At 42.2% G+C, this 17,349-nt stretch overlaps 1 protein-coding gene across 1 annotated transcript in view; it reads left to right on the top strand.

Moving 5' to 3' along the window:
• The window catches only part of PCIF1 (phosphorylated CTD interacting factor 1), a 797,200-nt gene that overhangs the window by 637,506 nt on the left and 142,345 nt on the right, over positions 1-17,349 (top strand). The window contains exon 12 of the mRNA XM_044090229.1: positions 12,590-12,676. Within this exon, the coding sequence (XP_043946164.1) occupies positions 12,590-12,676 (87 nt within the window). The remainder of the gene's footprint in view (positions 1-12,589; positions 12,677-17,349) is intronic.

Raw genomic sequence — 17,349 nt, forward strand, 5'->3', positions numbered from 1 at the left:
TTTATGCTTGTTTAAGTGGAGTAGGGCTGGTATAATTTCTGCCTTGCCAAATTTGGGAAAGGGTTTGGTATAGGGGGTGACTAAGAGGGTTGCTGAGTAAAGGAGTGCTAAAATGCTATTTTATATAAATAAAAACATACCACACCGACACAATCCTAGTTGCAAGCATTTTACACCACAAATTATACTGATACTCCCAGTTGCAAACATCATACATCACTTAAAATCTACCCAATCATTTTCAGTCAAACATTACATACCTCATTTAAGTCCTGCCTTCTTTTAAACCTCATTCCTCCCCTGTATGAGTTACATTCCCTTTAATGTAAAATGGAAGCCTTGTATCAACATGTAAATTAAAACTTAGAAAAAGTGGTCTTCCTGTAAATGTTATGTCATATATGGTTTTATTCTCAAAAAATGCAAGATCTTATTAATTTCTCATTTAATTGTCAGTACAACATATTCTATTTTTAACCATCTGGAATACTTCTGGTGTTTCTAATGAAATTCCAAAACTATGAACAGCTATATACAGAGAGGATATGCGTGTCTCTGTGAGGTATATCTTACTGTTCTTAACTGGGTAGTGACATACTGATTAATTACTTAGTACTTATTTTTCCCTTGCAGTACACAGTTAGATAGATAGATATATTCCTATCTACAGTTTCCATACGCTTACATCTATCCACAGTCATTATTTTTGTAGACACGTGATTTTTGTCTTAAAGTTATTTTTATCTGCAGCGTTTTTTCATTTCTTCCATTGTAGTTATTAGTTCATATGTATCAGGGAGTCCTGAATTTGTAATATTTAGCTACCATTTTCTTTCCACTAACTATTTGTATCAGATCAGTTTTGTACCGTTTACCCTCAATGAATCCCCATCTCAACCTTGTAAATAAATGCAGAAGTGCTTTAAAATGTAAAGACCTTTATTTGCAGAGGAAAATCAGAATTTTCATGCAAAATAATAGTTGCATTTGCCATAGTTAAGATTGTTGTTGAGCCCAAATTAAAACTGCAGTAAGTAGAGCCAGCTCTTTGCTTCAGAGAGATGGTGCTCTGACTGCAGCCCTGGTGGCCCAGGTTCAGTTAGTGGATCCATTTGTCAGGAGAAAATGTCAACTTAGGACAGCTAGAGTGAGCAACCAATGCTCAGCTTTGCTGCATAAGTAAAATATGAGCCAGAGATTAAACACTGAATCATGTAAACACTAAAGCATGGTTAGCAAGAATAACAGTGAAAACTGAAGCTCACTGCAAAAGTTTTAAAGCATTTTTACCCTCACTTCCCATGGCTTACATGTTCTACCGCCAAGACTGGTGTACTTCAGAGGGGAGTTCTCAGAGATTCTTTAACTGAGAATTAAATTCAGTGGAGCTTTTCTCCTCTGCTTTTGCTGAAAAAGGGCGCTGCTTAGTCAGACTATTCTGGTAAACAAAAGCCAAGAAATAAAATAAATTAATATATAAGCAAAAATGATTGAAATTCAATGTTCACAATTCTGAGTGTCAAGTACATATGTATCAAGTTCTGCTTTGATCATAACCAGGTTACCCAAACCATGTAGAGGATACCCGAGTATGAGCTCACCACTGGAGTGCCTGCCTGAAGGAGGCCAGTGGAATAGCCTTAACAAGTACAGAGATGCAGTGGGTAATGACTTGCAGCCTGCAAGGAGCATGTAGCTTCCTAGGTATGACTGAGCACAACAGCAGCAACATGGAAACATGTTTTTATGCAGCTCTGAAATAGCAGACTTTGCACGTTATGTGCCAGCCAGAAAAAAGGTAGGGATGCTTGCATACTTGAAAAAGGCTGTTCCACACTACCCTGGCTGCATAGCAGAGAAGGATGGATCCCTGACTGAAGCTTAGATGGCCAGGGATCACTTAACAGGCCTAGGCACTGGGAGGGAGAGGAGTGAAGGGGCATGGCCCACTTGCCTCTCCTTCAGGGAGAACATAGATTATGTGCTGTCAGAGGCACATAGGGCAGTGCAATCTCGGGCCACTGCTGATATCAGAAGCAGAAGCATGGCTAATTGGAGGAAACACACTTTGAAGAAGTGAAGGAATGCCCTCTACAGACAGACCATTGAAAGTCATTCTTTGTGTCCTTGCCAGGTACATATGTGTTAGAGACTGTGAGAAAAAAAAGTGCTTCAAACCATCCCAGTGGCTGCCTCAGTGATCCTCTTGTTCATTTCTTGCCTAGTGAAGGGACAAAATGGGCTGATAGACTAAGAGTGGATCTAATGGTTGAAAAGCATCATGGGGGAAATTTTAAAAAGGAAAAAAAAAAGAAAAATGAAAGAAAATCTGAGCCAGACTACCTGCTCCTTACTGTAACCCAACTGTCTGGACATAGAATGAAGTTACCAAAAGGTATTTACCCCTTGTAAACAAGGAGAGTCCAACATGTTGGGGCATGCTTATATCAACATTAAAGGGAGTAAGTGGTGCATCGGGTTGCTGAATGATAAAAGCTGAAAAGAAGGATAAGGGATTGTTCAGACTCTTGAACTTGCTAATACAGATTGTTTTGGTTGCTCACTCTCCCTGTGAACATTGAGCTGCATCCCCTTATGGCCCACTTATTCCTCCCCGCTTCCTACTATCCAGAGATGCCAAGAATAGAAGGCAAGAGCCAGGAATTGCTGCTGTCATCCTGCAAGGAAGGCTAAAGTTTTGTGCTGCTCCAAAGGTGTTTCCTCCTGTTGGCCAGCAGAACTTCTGCAATGTCTGCTACTATAGATCCAGCCTAGGTGCATGTGACTAAACCTCCACTGTGCCTAGTTGGAGTATGAGGTGCTCATTAGCAGAGTTCTGACACAATTTTTCTTTTCACTTCCATGGATGGAACAGAGAATACATCTGAAGTCTGACTCACAGATATAGCTTTTGCAGTGGTAATGTATTCTGTCATCCCTCATCTGCCAACTCCACTAGACCTGAATTGCTGTTCATTTCTGAGTTGTTTTGGGCTTAGTTAGGGTTCCAATATCCATATATTTCATGGTGCAAGCCTCTAGTTGCTGAAATTGTATTTTGCAGTGAGCAGTAGACAGATTACAGTATCATTTAAGTATGAAGTTGATGTTACAGAGTTTGGGTTTTGTACCTGATTCGTTGGACAATACAGTTTTATGCTACATGTTAAAAGTGTACTCCTTATAACTTTTATAAGGGAAGATTACATTTATTTTACAGTGGTTAAGATGGACATAATGTAGATAGCTTTACACCTTTTTTAACACAAAAAATAATTTTCTATTCTGCCTTTTCTGAAGAGTGGAAGAATAATAATAGGATAAGTCCAATTCTATAAGTAAGGAAAAGTCGAGGTTGTGCCATTTCTTTCCTGTCTTATTTTTGAAAAGAATCTAGAGAGGCTAGTTTGTATTTGATTGATCTCCTTTTTGAAAGTTAAATCTTAAACAGAATTGCAAACTTGGTTTTGCAGCCAGGTGTGGGCTGGTATTCATACTCTGCAAGACCATTCTGTTTCACTGATGACATTGCTACGTAAAATCACTACTGTATACTCTAAGCAGCAAAGTTCAGAGCACCACATGTAAATGCGGTGTCTGTGGCAGTGGGGGGGGGGGGTGTTTTTGTAAACGCCGGGTCTATATCATAAGTCCAAACAACACATCGAACTGACAACTTTGAAACTTATTAAAGTCCGAACACTCAAAACTACGAAAAACGGAGCAACGAAAAGCAACAGTTGGCCAGCTTTACATCTGTACTATCAAATAACAACACACAAACACTTTTACACAATTACTAACGTGGGGGGTTTTGCCCCCCCACACCCCCTTACTTAAATATACCAACTCCGAGATCGCACCACAATGGAGACTTCAAGCATATGTACAGAAGGGCCAACCATAACCATTCGGAGTTCCAGTCTTCGAAGTTTTGAATGTTCGGACTAATTACGTTTCAGAGTATTCAGTTCGATGTTGTGCTGTTCGGACTTCTCACGGTTTGACATTCTGATATAAACCCGTAAACGTCTTTCCCAGTATGTTGCACATTTACAGTACTTGTGTTGTTCAAAATTCATAGACAGCCAAACTTCGCAAGTGTGGGGGACAAGCAGAATTCCAAAGGTGTTACTCTGTTTGCAGCATTCTTGTGGTAGACACCTGTGCCATCTAGTATTAGGTGTCTGTTCAGGGTGAATCAGTGTTGCTTCATCATGTAGAGTGAAGTGATGAAGGTTAAGTCTTAACTTGTGTGAATGAGAGTGTATGCGTGTGTATATTGGAGTGTCACTGCATGTGTCTGAGCTCTGGAACATTGTGTGAGTGCGTCTGTCAGTGCCTGCAAGAATGTTTTTAATGAGTGCCAGGGTGTTTGCATTTGTCTGTCTCTATATCCTAAGATGGGGGACATTCCTGTGTGGTTTCCTGTCAGTATTTTTGCTACAGCGCAGATGGAAGATGCTGTGCAGTAGGGGTGTTCTAACTGCACATTAAAGAGTTTCATAGTCATGCAAGGTCACGGGCAATGAGATGTTGCTCTTTTTAGAACTTTAGATTGCAAGTTGATACATAGGACACAGCTCACATTAGCTTATTGATGCAGGTGATTTGTATTTCAGTTATGAATAGTGGGGTCTTAAAGACCATGCTGTGTTTCAGCTTACCCACAACATTTGTAGAGTCTTGATGTACTGCTCATAATGCATTAAATGTTTTCTATAGCAATTGCTCATGATGGATCATATCTGTATTGTCTGAGAAGTCTCATGTAGATGTACCATAATACAGCTGACTTCTTAAGCACCAAGTGATACTGTATTTAGATGGCAGAAAAGATTTTTATTTGTGGATCTGATTGTCATCTGACTCCTCTTCCTCTATCCCTCCTCTTGTTATTTTCATGTAAATAGCATTCCTCAAGTATGTGTGAACAGTAAATGTTCTATTTCTGCAGGTGGTTTTATTGTCAAGAGGGCGCAACTTGACTCAAGAGAAGGTTGCATTTCTAGTTGCTGCAATGAGCCTCTGTACAAGATATAGACCTCAATATAAAGAAAAGAAAGATGTGATGTTGTCCTATCTCGCCTTCATTCTTCACTGGTTAGGTTCGGAACTGATCCTCGTTTCCGACTTGGCCATATACAAAAGCTCGAGGTCTTCCACTAGCTCTTGGCTGAAACCCCTATCCCATCATGCTCTAGTAAGTCTCCCCAGATCTCTTTGCCATTAAACAGATCAGGTGCTTCCATACTGGCTCTGGCTAAGTGGGAAAACATCTTTATTCATTATTAGAATATTGTGTTCTTTGCTTGTTTGTAAACTTAGCGATTAGTCTTTTATTACATATTTAGTTTAGTGTTAGTTGTGCTTTTTGCTTCTGGCCGTTGTTTTAACACTAGGCCTTTGTTCCCATTCCTTATCCCGGCTTAAATTTTTTCCTTTCAAGCCCGTTTTCAGTTAGAGGAATTCCCTATGCTAATTTTTAGTATATCTTATTAATATAAAAGTTTGTTTAAAATTTGAGAGTTGGTCAAGTGAATTGTTGCCTCATATTTTTTTCCTTTTCTAACTTAAAGCGTTAGCTCATTTAAGTTAGAGGGTTGCCGTTGCCCGTTTGAATAAGAGGGCTAACTTTGTTTCTTCCCTTTCCCTGATCACTAGGCAGCTTCGTTTAAGTTAGAGAACTGCCACCCCTTCCCCCTTTGTTTTCTGTTTTAATTGTTAAGGTTGTTTCTTCCTGTTATTTAAAAAAAAAAAAATATATATATATATATATATATATATATATATATATATATATATATATATATATATATATATATATATATATATATATATATATATATATATATATATGGGTCTTTATGACTTGGTCGACAGTTCATATGATCAACTGTTTATTTGGTCGACAGTTCATTTGATCGACAAGCATTTTTGGTGGGGCTTCGCCACACCCCCCAATGTGGGGGGGCTGTGCCCCCCACCCCCCCTAACTATATATATCAACTCCAGGGTCACACAACATTGGGGAGGGGGGCAAATGCTTGTCGATCAAATGAACTGTCGACCAAATAAACAGTCGATCATATGAACTGTCGACCAAGTCATATAGATCCATATATATATATATATATATATATATATACACACACACATACATACATACATACATATATATATATATATTATAGTGATAACAGTGGTTTTTTGACTAACTATATTGTTAAGTTTGTTTGTTGTTATTTCTGGTCATTGTTGTGGTTGACTGTGTTCTGAATATGTGTAAGTATCACAAGGAAAACAAACCTTTTGACTTCAAGAAGTATGGAAAGTGTAGCCAGAAGATGTCTGTAACTGATGGTCACATTGTTTATATATATTCCTTGGAGCAGTGCGTCTACAAGAATGCTGTGCCATTTGTCAATCCTTCAGTTCAAGAGCACTGCTTGAGAGAAAAAAACAAACTTATAGTGAGAGGTTTACTGAAGTCCCCCTTCAATGAAGCACTTGAAGAAGGTCAGGGCACTTCTAAATGACCAAGTCTCCATCCTCAAAGTCCGACAAATCAGGAAAGAGGTCATCTTCTGGGCAATTGGAGCCAGCAAAAAAATTGAGCAAAGTGGCATCTCCGTTTCCGAAGACTGCTAGGCTCAGAAAGTCTCTTTCATCGGCTGCTTCTGTGTCAGTGCTGATGGAGTTTGAGTTATGGAGACGGTTACTCCAATTTTAAGGTCTCCTCTACTGCATCCAGTCAGATCCCCTGCTTCCTCCTCTCAGTCCTCCAGGAGTATTTCCAATGATGACGTGGATTGGGTGGTGCACAGACTTTTAAGGACACCGGCGCTGGCCAAACTGTTTTTAGCTCCAACCCGGAGTGATTCGGAGCCAACCAAGACTTCCCCTTCAATATCGATTCCCAAGACCTCAGAGCTGGAATGCCTGGAACTGATTGCAGTGGAACCATTGGTGCCAAAACCTATCCTAGGATCCTTGGGCTCGATGTCTGCTCTGACATCCTCGGTTCCGTCTGAACTCGAGGAGTCTAGGAGCTGACGGTCTCCAGTCAGGTCCAGGGAGGAGAGTCGGATTGGATGGTTGTCCAATCCGAACATGCCTCTCGGGGCTTTGGCGTGGGTGAGCTCGGCTCCTACATTGGCCTCAGAGCCAACTATCTTGGTTCCGGGGATGCTTTCTGGTTCTTTGGAGCCAGGGGTTTCTTCGGATCAGGGGCAGAGGGCTTTTGAGGTGATGAGAGTGCTGTCTCCACAGACAGCTCTACTCTCGGGTCCTGACATTCTTCCCCCTAAAGCAACGGCGTTTGTCTCAGCACCACACCATCCACAGACACATGGAGACCCTAGGCATCAGGATGCCCCATTGGGTGAACCCCTCTCTTCCAAAACTTCTCCAGAATACTCTTCTGAAGAGGTCCCTCGTAAGGGACTTTACAAAAGGAAGCATTTAGACTCCCCAGAGGAGTCAGTCACTTCTGATACAGACCTTAATGAGTCAGAAGGGTCTCCACGGTCGCCCTCTGAGGATGTCTCCTTTGCAGACATCCTGGAAATTCTTGAGCAAAGAGGCAGCTGGAAGTCCATCAATCCTTCTGAGGAGTCTGTATACCTGAAAGCCTTTGGGTCTCACCCTTCCGCCACTTGGATGTCTCTACCTTTCAACGAACTCATGAAATTAGTTAGTCGAATGGCATGGTAGTCTCCAGATGCAGTGGAACCTGTTCCTCAGAGGCCAAACAAGTTTATTGCTGCACCATCTGACAAAGATTTCCTTACCAAGGGTGTTCCAGTAGATGCTATGGTGGTGGCAGCAGCCACCAAAAAGGAACTTTCTGAGACATCCTCATCTGTCCATGCACCGAACAAGGACTCTCGAATGATGGACAGATATGGAAATTGCACGTTCTTTTCAGTGACCTTTGCAGTCACATCGCTGAATTACCTGATGCACTTTACTAGGCTACAAGGAGATCTCCTGAAGGAGCCAGAAAATACTCTCCAAGGTTCAGTAGCTGCAGGGGTATCAGACAAAGTTTCCTCTCAGCTCTCCACCTTAAGCACTGTGGTTAACTCCTCCATGAAGCTCATTTCTTATGCAGCAGATGGAGTGAGTAGAGCAGCGGGTTCAGGAATGTACCTAAGGAGACATTCCTGGATGCGCTTGTGTGACTTTGCGAAACCCTTTAAATCTTCCTTTGTTAATGCCCCCTGTTTTAGGTCGTCCTTGTTCGGGCCAAAAGTCAAGGACACACTAACCAGGTGTGAGCAAAAAGGAAAAACTCTCTTCGTAGGAGTGCATTTTTCTCTACTTTCTAGACCTTACCCAAAAGGTCAAAAGGGAGGAAAAATGGAAAAATGTGGTTCTGAAAATCCCAGAGAGCTTTTCAAGACGGACGTGGTGAATCTTCCCCCAGGGACATAGGGGGAAGCAGTAATGGAAGAAGCTGTCCACGTGGCAGACGGGGTCTGCAAAATCAGGGCGACAGAGAGTCATTCCATGGTAAGTCTTTTCAGTGCCCCTGAAAGGAGGCCCATCTGTCCCTCTCTGGAGGCAGTTGGGGGTCGCTTATCGTTGTACCTAGAAGCCAGGCTAGAGCTAACAAAAGACAAATGGGTACAAAGTGTCATATCCAGAGGCTACTCTATACCCTTTTCCTTCTCCATCCCAAACGTAACAAACATCCTGGACATTCCACCCAGTCAAAGGGAACAAGCAACTCTAGAAATTCAAAAGTTGCTAGACAAAAGAGTCATGCAAACAGTCCCCGCAGACCAATAGGATCCAGAACTTACTCAAGGTTGTTTTCAGTGCCAAAGAGAACAAGGGACTGGAGGCCCATACTGGATCTCAGCAGATTAATCATATCGGTAATAAAAACAAAGTTCTGCATAGTAACACTGCAGTCAGTATTCCCTTTTCTGGGAAAAGTCAATTGGATGTGCTCTATAGACCTCCAGGATGCGTACTACCACATAAAAATGGACAAGCTGTCCAGGAGTCATCTGTGCTTTTGGCTGGGAGCCAGTCACTACCAGTTTTGGGCTCTGCCCTTTGGTCTCACTACAGCCCCCAGAGTGTTCACCAAGTGTATGGCAGTAGTCACAGCTCACTTGAGACATCTAGGATTCCGAGTGTTTCCATATCTAGACGACTGGCTCCTAACCTCCACCACCAACCATCTGCTAGAAAAAGCAAGGGACATCATCTCAGCATATCATTTTTATAAGAGCATATCTAAATACAACACAAATGAGGGCAAAACTTCCCCCAGAAATAGTCCAAGTACTTCAACGTCAGGTCTTAAACCTTCTTTCCAGGAGAAAAGTACAGACAAGAACAGTACTCAAAGTCATGGGGACCATGGCAGCAGCAATAAACTTAGTTCCATTAGCACGCCTGCACATGAGGATTCTACAGTGGCTACTGTTCGCTCAGTGGCCCCTACAACCACTTCCATTTCCCACCAAATTTCAGTAACAGAATCTTGCAAGAAGGACCTTTGCTGGTGACTTCACTCACATTGACCCTTTGTTCTTCCACATTTATTACCCACAGTAATCACAGACGCTTTCCAGATAGGGTGGGGGGGGGCATTATCTGGGAAGAACAGTCCATAGCACCTGGCAGGATCACAAGGTCCGGTTGCACATCAATGTTCTAGAGATAAGAGCGGTGCTTTTAGCATTGCAAGCATTTCAGGACTCTCTTCCGCTGGGAACTGTTGTAATACAGACAGACTGAATATATCAGTTGTTTGGTACATAAACAAGGAGGAACCATGTCCTACTCCCTATGTCGAGAGGCCCTGAGAGTATGGCAGTGGGCGACCTCCTCCAAACGCTTTTTGATAGCAGCACATATCCCGGGGAAATCCGACATGATAGCAGACAAACTCAGCAGAGCAATTTTGATGCCTCACGAGTGGCCCCTAAAACAGGAAGTAGCAGAGATGATTTTCCGCAAATGGGGCCAGCCTTACTGCAACATTTTTGCCTCATCCATAAATGCCAAATGCAGCAGCTTTTTTGCTGTAATCCCCCCTCTGGGGAAGTCACCAAGGGATGCACTTGTACACGATTGGCCCTCAGGTCTCCTATATGCCTTTCCTCCCTTCCCATTGATACCCAGAGTTCTTCACGAAGCAAGCTCATTGGGAAGGAACTTAATACTTGTTGCTCCATAGTGGCCTCATCAAATCTGATTTCCCTTCCTTTGGCCTCATCTCCAGGGGGAGCCGTGGGTTCTGGACCCAGTTCCGGACCTTCTGACTTATGCATCAGGGATGCTCCATCCCTCTCTTCAAACCCTCAAATTGACAGCTTGGCTGCTCCGATTCCAAACATAGCCAGGCTCCCTATTCTATCCTCATGTATGAAACATATCTTGATCTCGTCTCATAAGGCTTCAACAAGGAAATTATATATGAGCAAACGGAAAAGATTTTCTTCTTGGGCATTAAATAACCACAATTTTCCCTTTTCTGCACCTATAGCGTCCATTCTTGAATTTTTGACAAAGCTGTTCAATGAAGGTGCAACTGCAGCCGCTATTCAGGTTCAGTTAGCAGCAATATCTAATTTTCATATAAGTGAATCAGGCCCAAATCTGATGTTTCACAGACTATGCAAAGCTTTTCTAAAGGGCACTATTTTATTAAGACCTCCCATTAAGACTCCTCCAGCGCCAATGGACCTAAACTTTGTTTTATCCCATTTGATTCTTCCCCCCCTTTGAACCTGCATCATCCTGTGATCTAAAGTTTTTGACTTGGAAAACAATGTTCTTGATTGCCATCACTTCTGCTAGAAGAATTTTAGGACTGCAAACATTATCGATAAAGCCCCCGTACATGATTTTCCACAAAGACAGAGTATCCCTTCGAACAAGCCCACCTTTCCTACCAAAAGTGTGCTCAGAGTCTAATTTGAATCAATCCGTAGAACTACCAGTCTTTTTCCCCACCTATGGCCACAAGGCAGAATATATGCTACACCAACTAGATGTGCATAGGCAGTTACGCTTCTACGTGCATAGGACAAACGACTGTAGAAAATCTGACAAATTATTTGTTTCATTCTCAGACTCTAAGAAAGGTCTCTTGTAGCTAAAGTCACACTTTCAAAATGGCTATCAGATTGTATTACTTTTACACAGAATCTCACGACTTTAAAGTCAAAGGTCATTCTACAAGAGCCATAGCAACCTCTTTGGCTTTTCGAGCTAAACTACCAATTGACACTATTTGTGCTGCAGCTACATGGGCAATGCTGCATACCTTTATCACTCATTACAAAGTGGATTTGGTCTCCAGGAACAGAGCTTCCTTTGGGTTCACTGTTCTGAAGAATATTCTCCAGTGAGCCATCCAAGAAACATGGTGCTAGGGACACTGTCCCAACCAGTGAAGAATGAAGGCGAGATAGGACAACATCACATAAAGAAGTTATGTACTCACCATAATGTTCCATGTGTGTTGTCCATCTCACCTTCATTCTTGCATCCCACCCTCCTTACCCAAGCCTTGGGCTTCTGGAGGATCCAGGGGTTACAGTTGGTAATTAATGTGCTACGACCTTCTTCAGTACTCTATTAGGTATTATGTAGGTTTTATTTGATACCTATTGTTATATCAGCAAACAAGATCTGAGGAGACTTACTAGAATATGATGGCATAGGGGTTTCAACCATGAGCTAGTGGAAGACCTCGAGCTTTTCTATACGGCCAAGTCGAACTGAAGATCAGTTCTGTACCCAACCAGTGAAGAATGAAGGCGAGATGGACAACACACATGGAATGTTATGGTGAGTACATTAATTTCTTTTTTATCACCTTTGATAGTGGTAATCTAAAGGAGATACATGATAACTTTTGCTGTCCATATTCTTTCATATGGTTGTGTCACATAGATAAAATGTCATTCTCTTGAGGCAGGTGTTAAAATTATCACAGTCATTTTCATCTCCCTCCTCTGCTGACCTTATACTTCATTTGGTCAGAGAGCCATCCATATACCTTCCATCTTACCCATTCCATCTAGAGGCAAAAGCAGGATTGTAGACCACAAAACTTTCACTTTACAGAACCATGCTATTTCATGCTTGTTCATTCCACTGATTTTCCCTCACTGCTTGATGAGGAAGTGACATGCTTTTTTTTTACATGCAGAAACATAAAGTGCCACTTCAGTATATATTTTTGTACTACTTTAATTCTTGCCTGCCTTTTGTAAGCTTCTGGTCTCCATCAATGCCTAAAAGAGAAATAAATACACTTTAAAACTGGTAGTTGAGAGTTGACCATCTGCTATAACACTGAAGAAAATAAATGTGCAGTTTTGGGGAATTAAGTGATTCTGTAGAAAGTCATGAAAGCAGGTGTTTTGTAAAATACTGTAATTGAAGGTTAAAAAAAAGTCTGCCCTTGATTGAAAATCCAGACAAAAACTGTAAAATAGTTGGTATGCAAGTTAACTGCACACTACCCAATACTAGGCCAGTAGAACTGGAGAGGGAGTGTCTTTTCCTCCCATGTATGTAAGGTGGTTCTTGATCTTTATTGTTTGTTTTTCAGGAAATGCTTTATCGTTATAGCTGCATTGACGATTTGCGGTTTGAGAAGTTCTTGGCCAGAGTTTGGTGCCTTCTCAGAAGATACCAGGTAATCTGTTGCATAAATGATACTGAAGATATTGGGGAAAAGGAGTCAGTATTAATGATTCATACATTTAGTGGAGTTTACTACTTAAAATGTATATTGGCTAAGCTGTCACTGCTCGCTGTCCATTTACTTCATATTATACAGCAGTTCCATATATTTATCCATTTTTTAATTAAATATATACATGTGTATAGAACTACATAGGCACAAAGCATTGCATATGGCATTTCTTAGGTGTTTTAGAAAAAAGTAAATATGTTTTTAGTTGGCAACTTTTTATCATCTTATGACTGTGTGCTGCATAAAGTTTATGACCATTAACTCACTGACTTTGAAAATGTGGTGAATTACTGTAACATTCTATACACAAAAAGCTGTTTTCGTCTGCTGGTCACCAAGCTTGGCACATTTCTGAATGTTGTGTCATTCTTATTGTCAGGGTGCTAGTGCCTCCAGCTGGTGCAGTCCATCACATTACTTGCCAGGATAGGAGAATGTACCTGGCTTCTATGCCACCCTGTTCTTTTTTAACATGTACACACAGTTCATTGTTCATAGCAGTCATTGTAAGAAGTTCCCACATTAGATACCTAAAATGCAGACATTTTCCAAGTGTTTATGTGGTTGTTTGGTCACTAGACAAATCTGCACAGTCACCACATTTATTGCCTGGAAAAGGAGCTTGCTTTGAAGCCACTTTAACCTGGCCACCTGGCAGAGATGAAGAGAAATGCTCAAGGCCTACATCAGTTCACTGAAGATGGCAACTGTGGAGGGTCTAGCATGGAGACTGGGAGGAGAAGCCATTGCACAATTTCAGAATAGTGTTGGACCAACAGAAAAAAAGTAAAGGAATTGAAGGGTATACATTTATCAGAACCTTCTCTTGCTAAGCCAACCCTTGAGGCAGCCTCACATTCAGCTTGTAGGGGGTCAGGTTTACCCCTTTTATCATCTGATAACGAGAGGTACACCTGAGCAGCAAAGTTTTGTACATCTTATGATTTCTGCACAGCATATCCACGTTAGATTATTGTGAACTTGACTGTGCCCAGTCTGTTCATGTGGTACAGTCCCAGGAGTATTCAGAAAAATCTCAGCAGTAGCATCTGGGATCATGAAGTCTGTTCGTAAGACCCCCTTCACCCCAGGGTCTCTTATGACTTACCGGCTATTAATTATGCTTCCTTGGGCTGTTCTACACCTTTTTCCCCCTTGGCTATAGTACAGACATTAGATTTGCACACAGTGTTTGTTTGTCAGACTTACAGTAGTGGATGAAGGTGCATACCCTTCTAGAGCATGGATTGACAACAAGACAAGACCCTGTGCAGGTATCTCACAACTCAACACAGCCCTCGGTGTGTGCTTCTCCCAGTGCAAAGGCCTGTTATCCATATCTGAGCGTACCTGTTGCATTAGTCATCATCTCACAAACTGTGTAAATCCTGGCCACCCTGTGTTTTGAAGCTAGGGTAAAGGAAGGTCTACATCACACTCCGTTTCCTAGGAAGGGAATTTTAGAAAGATCCTGAGGTCCTGTCTTTCTAACAGTCATAACAAGGTCTGTTTCCCCTGTAACTCCCCACAGGATGTTCATCCCTTTCGGGAGATGGTCAGAATTATTAGAACAACTGTAAAGTAGCCTGCAGTGTTTCTCATTATTTCTTCTTCCCAGAAGCACATACGTTTTTGCTAATGCTTCTTGTTCAAACATTGTGCCATTTTCCCATGGATGCTATTCTGAAAGATGTCCAATATAGCCAGGGAGCTTCTGGATTAATCTGGTTCTTCTACTAAGAAGGCACATGCACTTTAAAAGCTCTTAAGACAGTGGAGAAAAATCCTTATGAAGCATTCCATGGCAACTATATGACATTTGATCCAGCATAAGTTTTGAAGACCACAACATTTTTCACCTTACCTTCTAATAAGTAGATGTTCTGTAGTCCTATCTCGCCTTCATTGTTACATTTGGGCTTGGGGCCGATCCTCGGCTTCAACTCGGCCGATTACAAAGCTCAAAGTCTCTTAGTTGGCTCGTGGCAAGGTAGGTATCCCATAGTGCACTAGTAAGAATCCCCAGATCTCGTTTGCCTCGTCTACGAGTTCAGAAGTGCTTCTTGCTTGGCTGTGGCTAAGTTGGATATTTTTTATTACTATTATAGTTTGTATTGATATTTCTGCTTATAATATAGCTTAGTTTACATATTTTAGTAATAGTTATCATAAGTAGTAAATAGTAGTGTGTTTTTGCTAAGTTTTCTGTAGTTATTGCTGAGAACTTGTTGGCCGTCTGTCTCTAGGCCCATTTTTTGTTCTCCGGGTTGTATCCCTTATGTGTGCTAGTTTTTTGAGATAGTATCCTATTAGTGTAGGTCCGCGTTTATGTTAGGACCTTGGTTTCTAGTATTTCAATAGAATAGTATTTTGTGTGCAGTGTTGTTTACTATTATTGGCTAGTTTTTATCCTGTTTAAATTTTACATTTTGTGGTACATTTCTGACTTAGCTTCTTTCCTGTTTCCTAGCAGCTAGGTGTATTTAAGTTAGAGGACCTAGTCCTTTATTAAACTTTCTGGTGTTGTTTACTCTACAGGGCTAGGCCCATTTAAGTTAGAGGACCTACTCCACTGTTTTTTGCTCGTTTGTGTGTGAGTTTATCTTAGTGGGGCTAGGCCCATTTAAGTTAGAGGACCTAGTCCTCGTTTGTCTTTTTGTGAGTAGTTTTCTTACAGGGCAAAGCCCGTTTAAGTTAGAGGACCTGATCCTCTCTTCTGTCTTTATAGAGTTCTGTTTGTACTAAGCATGTCTAAGGAGTCCAAAGATCATAAACCTTTGGGTTTTAAAAAGTGCCTTAAGTGTTCCCAAAAAATGTCAATCACTGACTGCCATAGTAATTGCCTCGGAGCTGTTCATCTACAGGAAACGTGTTCTTTCTGGCACTCCTTCAGCTTCAGAGTTCTCCAAGAAAGAAGAACAAATTAGTACTGAAAGGTCTTCTTAAGCCTTCCTTCGAGGAGGATTTAGCCAGCTCTTCGTCATCCTCCAAGTCTCCCTCTTCAAAGAAAGAGAAGGTCAAGTCAGCAAAGAGACGTTCTCCTGCACTGACTATTTTGTCTGGACCTCCTCAGAAAGTATTAAAATTGGATAAGCCTTCTACCTCTTTGGCTCCACTGTCATCGGAGCCTATCGAGGTTATCGATGTTGACACTGCATTGTCTGCCCCAAGTTCTTCGGAGCCGACCACTGAGAAATTGCATCGGAGCCGGTCTCCCCAACTTTACGATCTCCCATATTACAGAGATCTAGGTTACCTACCCTGTCATCCAGATCCTCCAAGAGCCTTTCGGAAGAGGATGTAGAGAGCATAGTGCTTAGACTTTTGAAGTTGTCTGCTTTACCAAAATTGTTGCTGGCTCCGACATAGTCGGTTCCGGAGCCATCTAAGACCATTTTTCCTGTTGCTGTTCCTCCTCCGAGCCATGTTGGTACTCTGGAGCCAGAGATTTCGGTGCTTACCTCTTAGTGCATTGGCTTGGTTGAGCTCGGACCCTACATCCATCTCGGAGCCAATCACTTTGAAGCCGAGGGCTACCTTCGTTTCCTCAGAACCAGGGCTGTCCTCGGAGCCAGAGAGATCTGCATTCGAGATGATGAGCATGCTGTCTCGGTCATTAGCTCTGCACAAGGGTACCGATACTCTTTCCCCTCAAGCACCAACCTCTGTCTCAGCACCATCTCTCTCTCTCTTGGCAGCAGAGACCTGCAGCCTCAGGAGCCCCCGTTGGGTGGCCCCCAGTCTTCCGAGACCTCCCCAGAATACCCTTCTGAGGAGCCCCCTTGGAACAGGACATGCAAGAGGAAGCATGTAGACTCCCCGGATGAGTCCATCACCTCAGACACTGACCTCGAGGAGTCAGAAGGGTTTCCTAAGTCATTCTCTGATGATATCTCCTTTGTAGATATCTTAGAGATCCTGAAGCAGAGAGGCGGCTGGCCCACTGTCACCCCTTCTGATGAGTCAGTGTACCAGAAGGCTTTCGAGTCTCAAATTTCAGCCTCTTGGGTGTCTCCACCTTTTGATGAGTTCCTGAACCTAGTTAGTTGGAAGGTGTGGGAAACTCCTGATGTCATGGAACCAGTCCCCAGAAGACCCAACAAATTTCTCTCAGCCCCCAAAGAGAAAGAGTTCTTGACCAAAGGTGTGCCTGTAGATGCCATGGTGGTGGCGGCAGCCACAAAGCAGGAACTAGCAGAGACTTCTACATCTGTCCATCCACTGAACAAGGAGTCTCGAACGGTGGATAGATACAGGAAGCGTATCTTCTCTTCAGCGGCTTTTACTCTTAGATCGTTGAATTACATCACACATTTTACTAGGCTTCAAAGAGATCTCCTAAAGGAGTTAGGATATACTCTCCAAGGTACATCAACTGAAGGAGTCCCTGAGAAAGTTACTGCTCAGTTGTCCACCTTAAACTCTATTGTTAACTCCTCCATGAGGCTGATTTCCTATGCAGCAGATGCAGCGAGTAGGGCAGCGGGTTCTCCCTTAGGAGATACTCCTGGATGCACTTATGTAAATTTGTGGAGCCCTTCAAATCTACTTTTACCAACCCCCCCTTCAACGGTTCCCCTTTGTTTGGACCTAAGGTAAAAGATACACTCACC

Source organism: Protopterus annectens, chromosome 12.part0 (assembly GCF_019279795.1).
Source record: "Protopterus annectens isolate FY-2018-M chromosome 12.part0, PAN1.0, whole genome shotgun sequence".
Classification (NCBI taxonomy): domain Eukaryota; kingdom Metazoa; phylum Chordata; order Ceratodontiformes; family Protopteridae; genus Protopterus; species Protopterus annectens.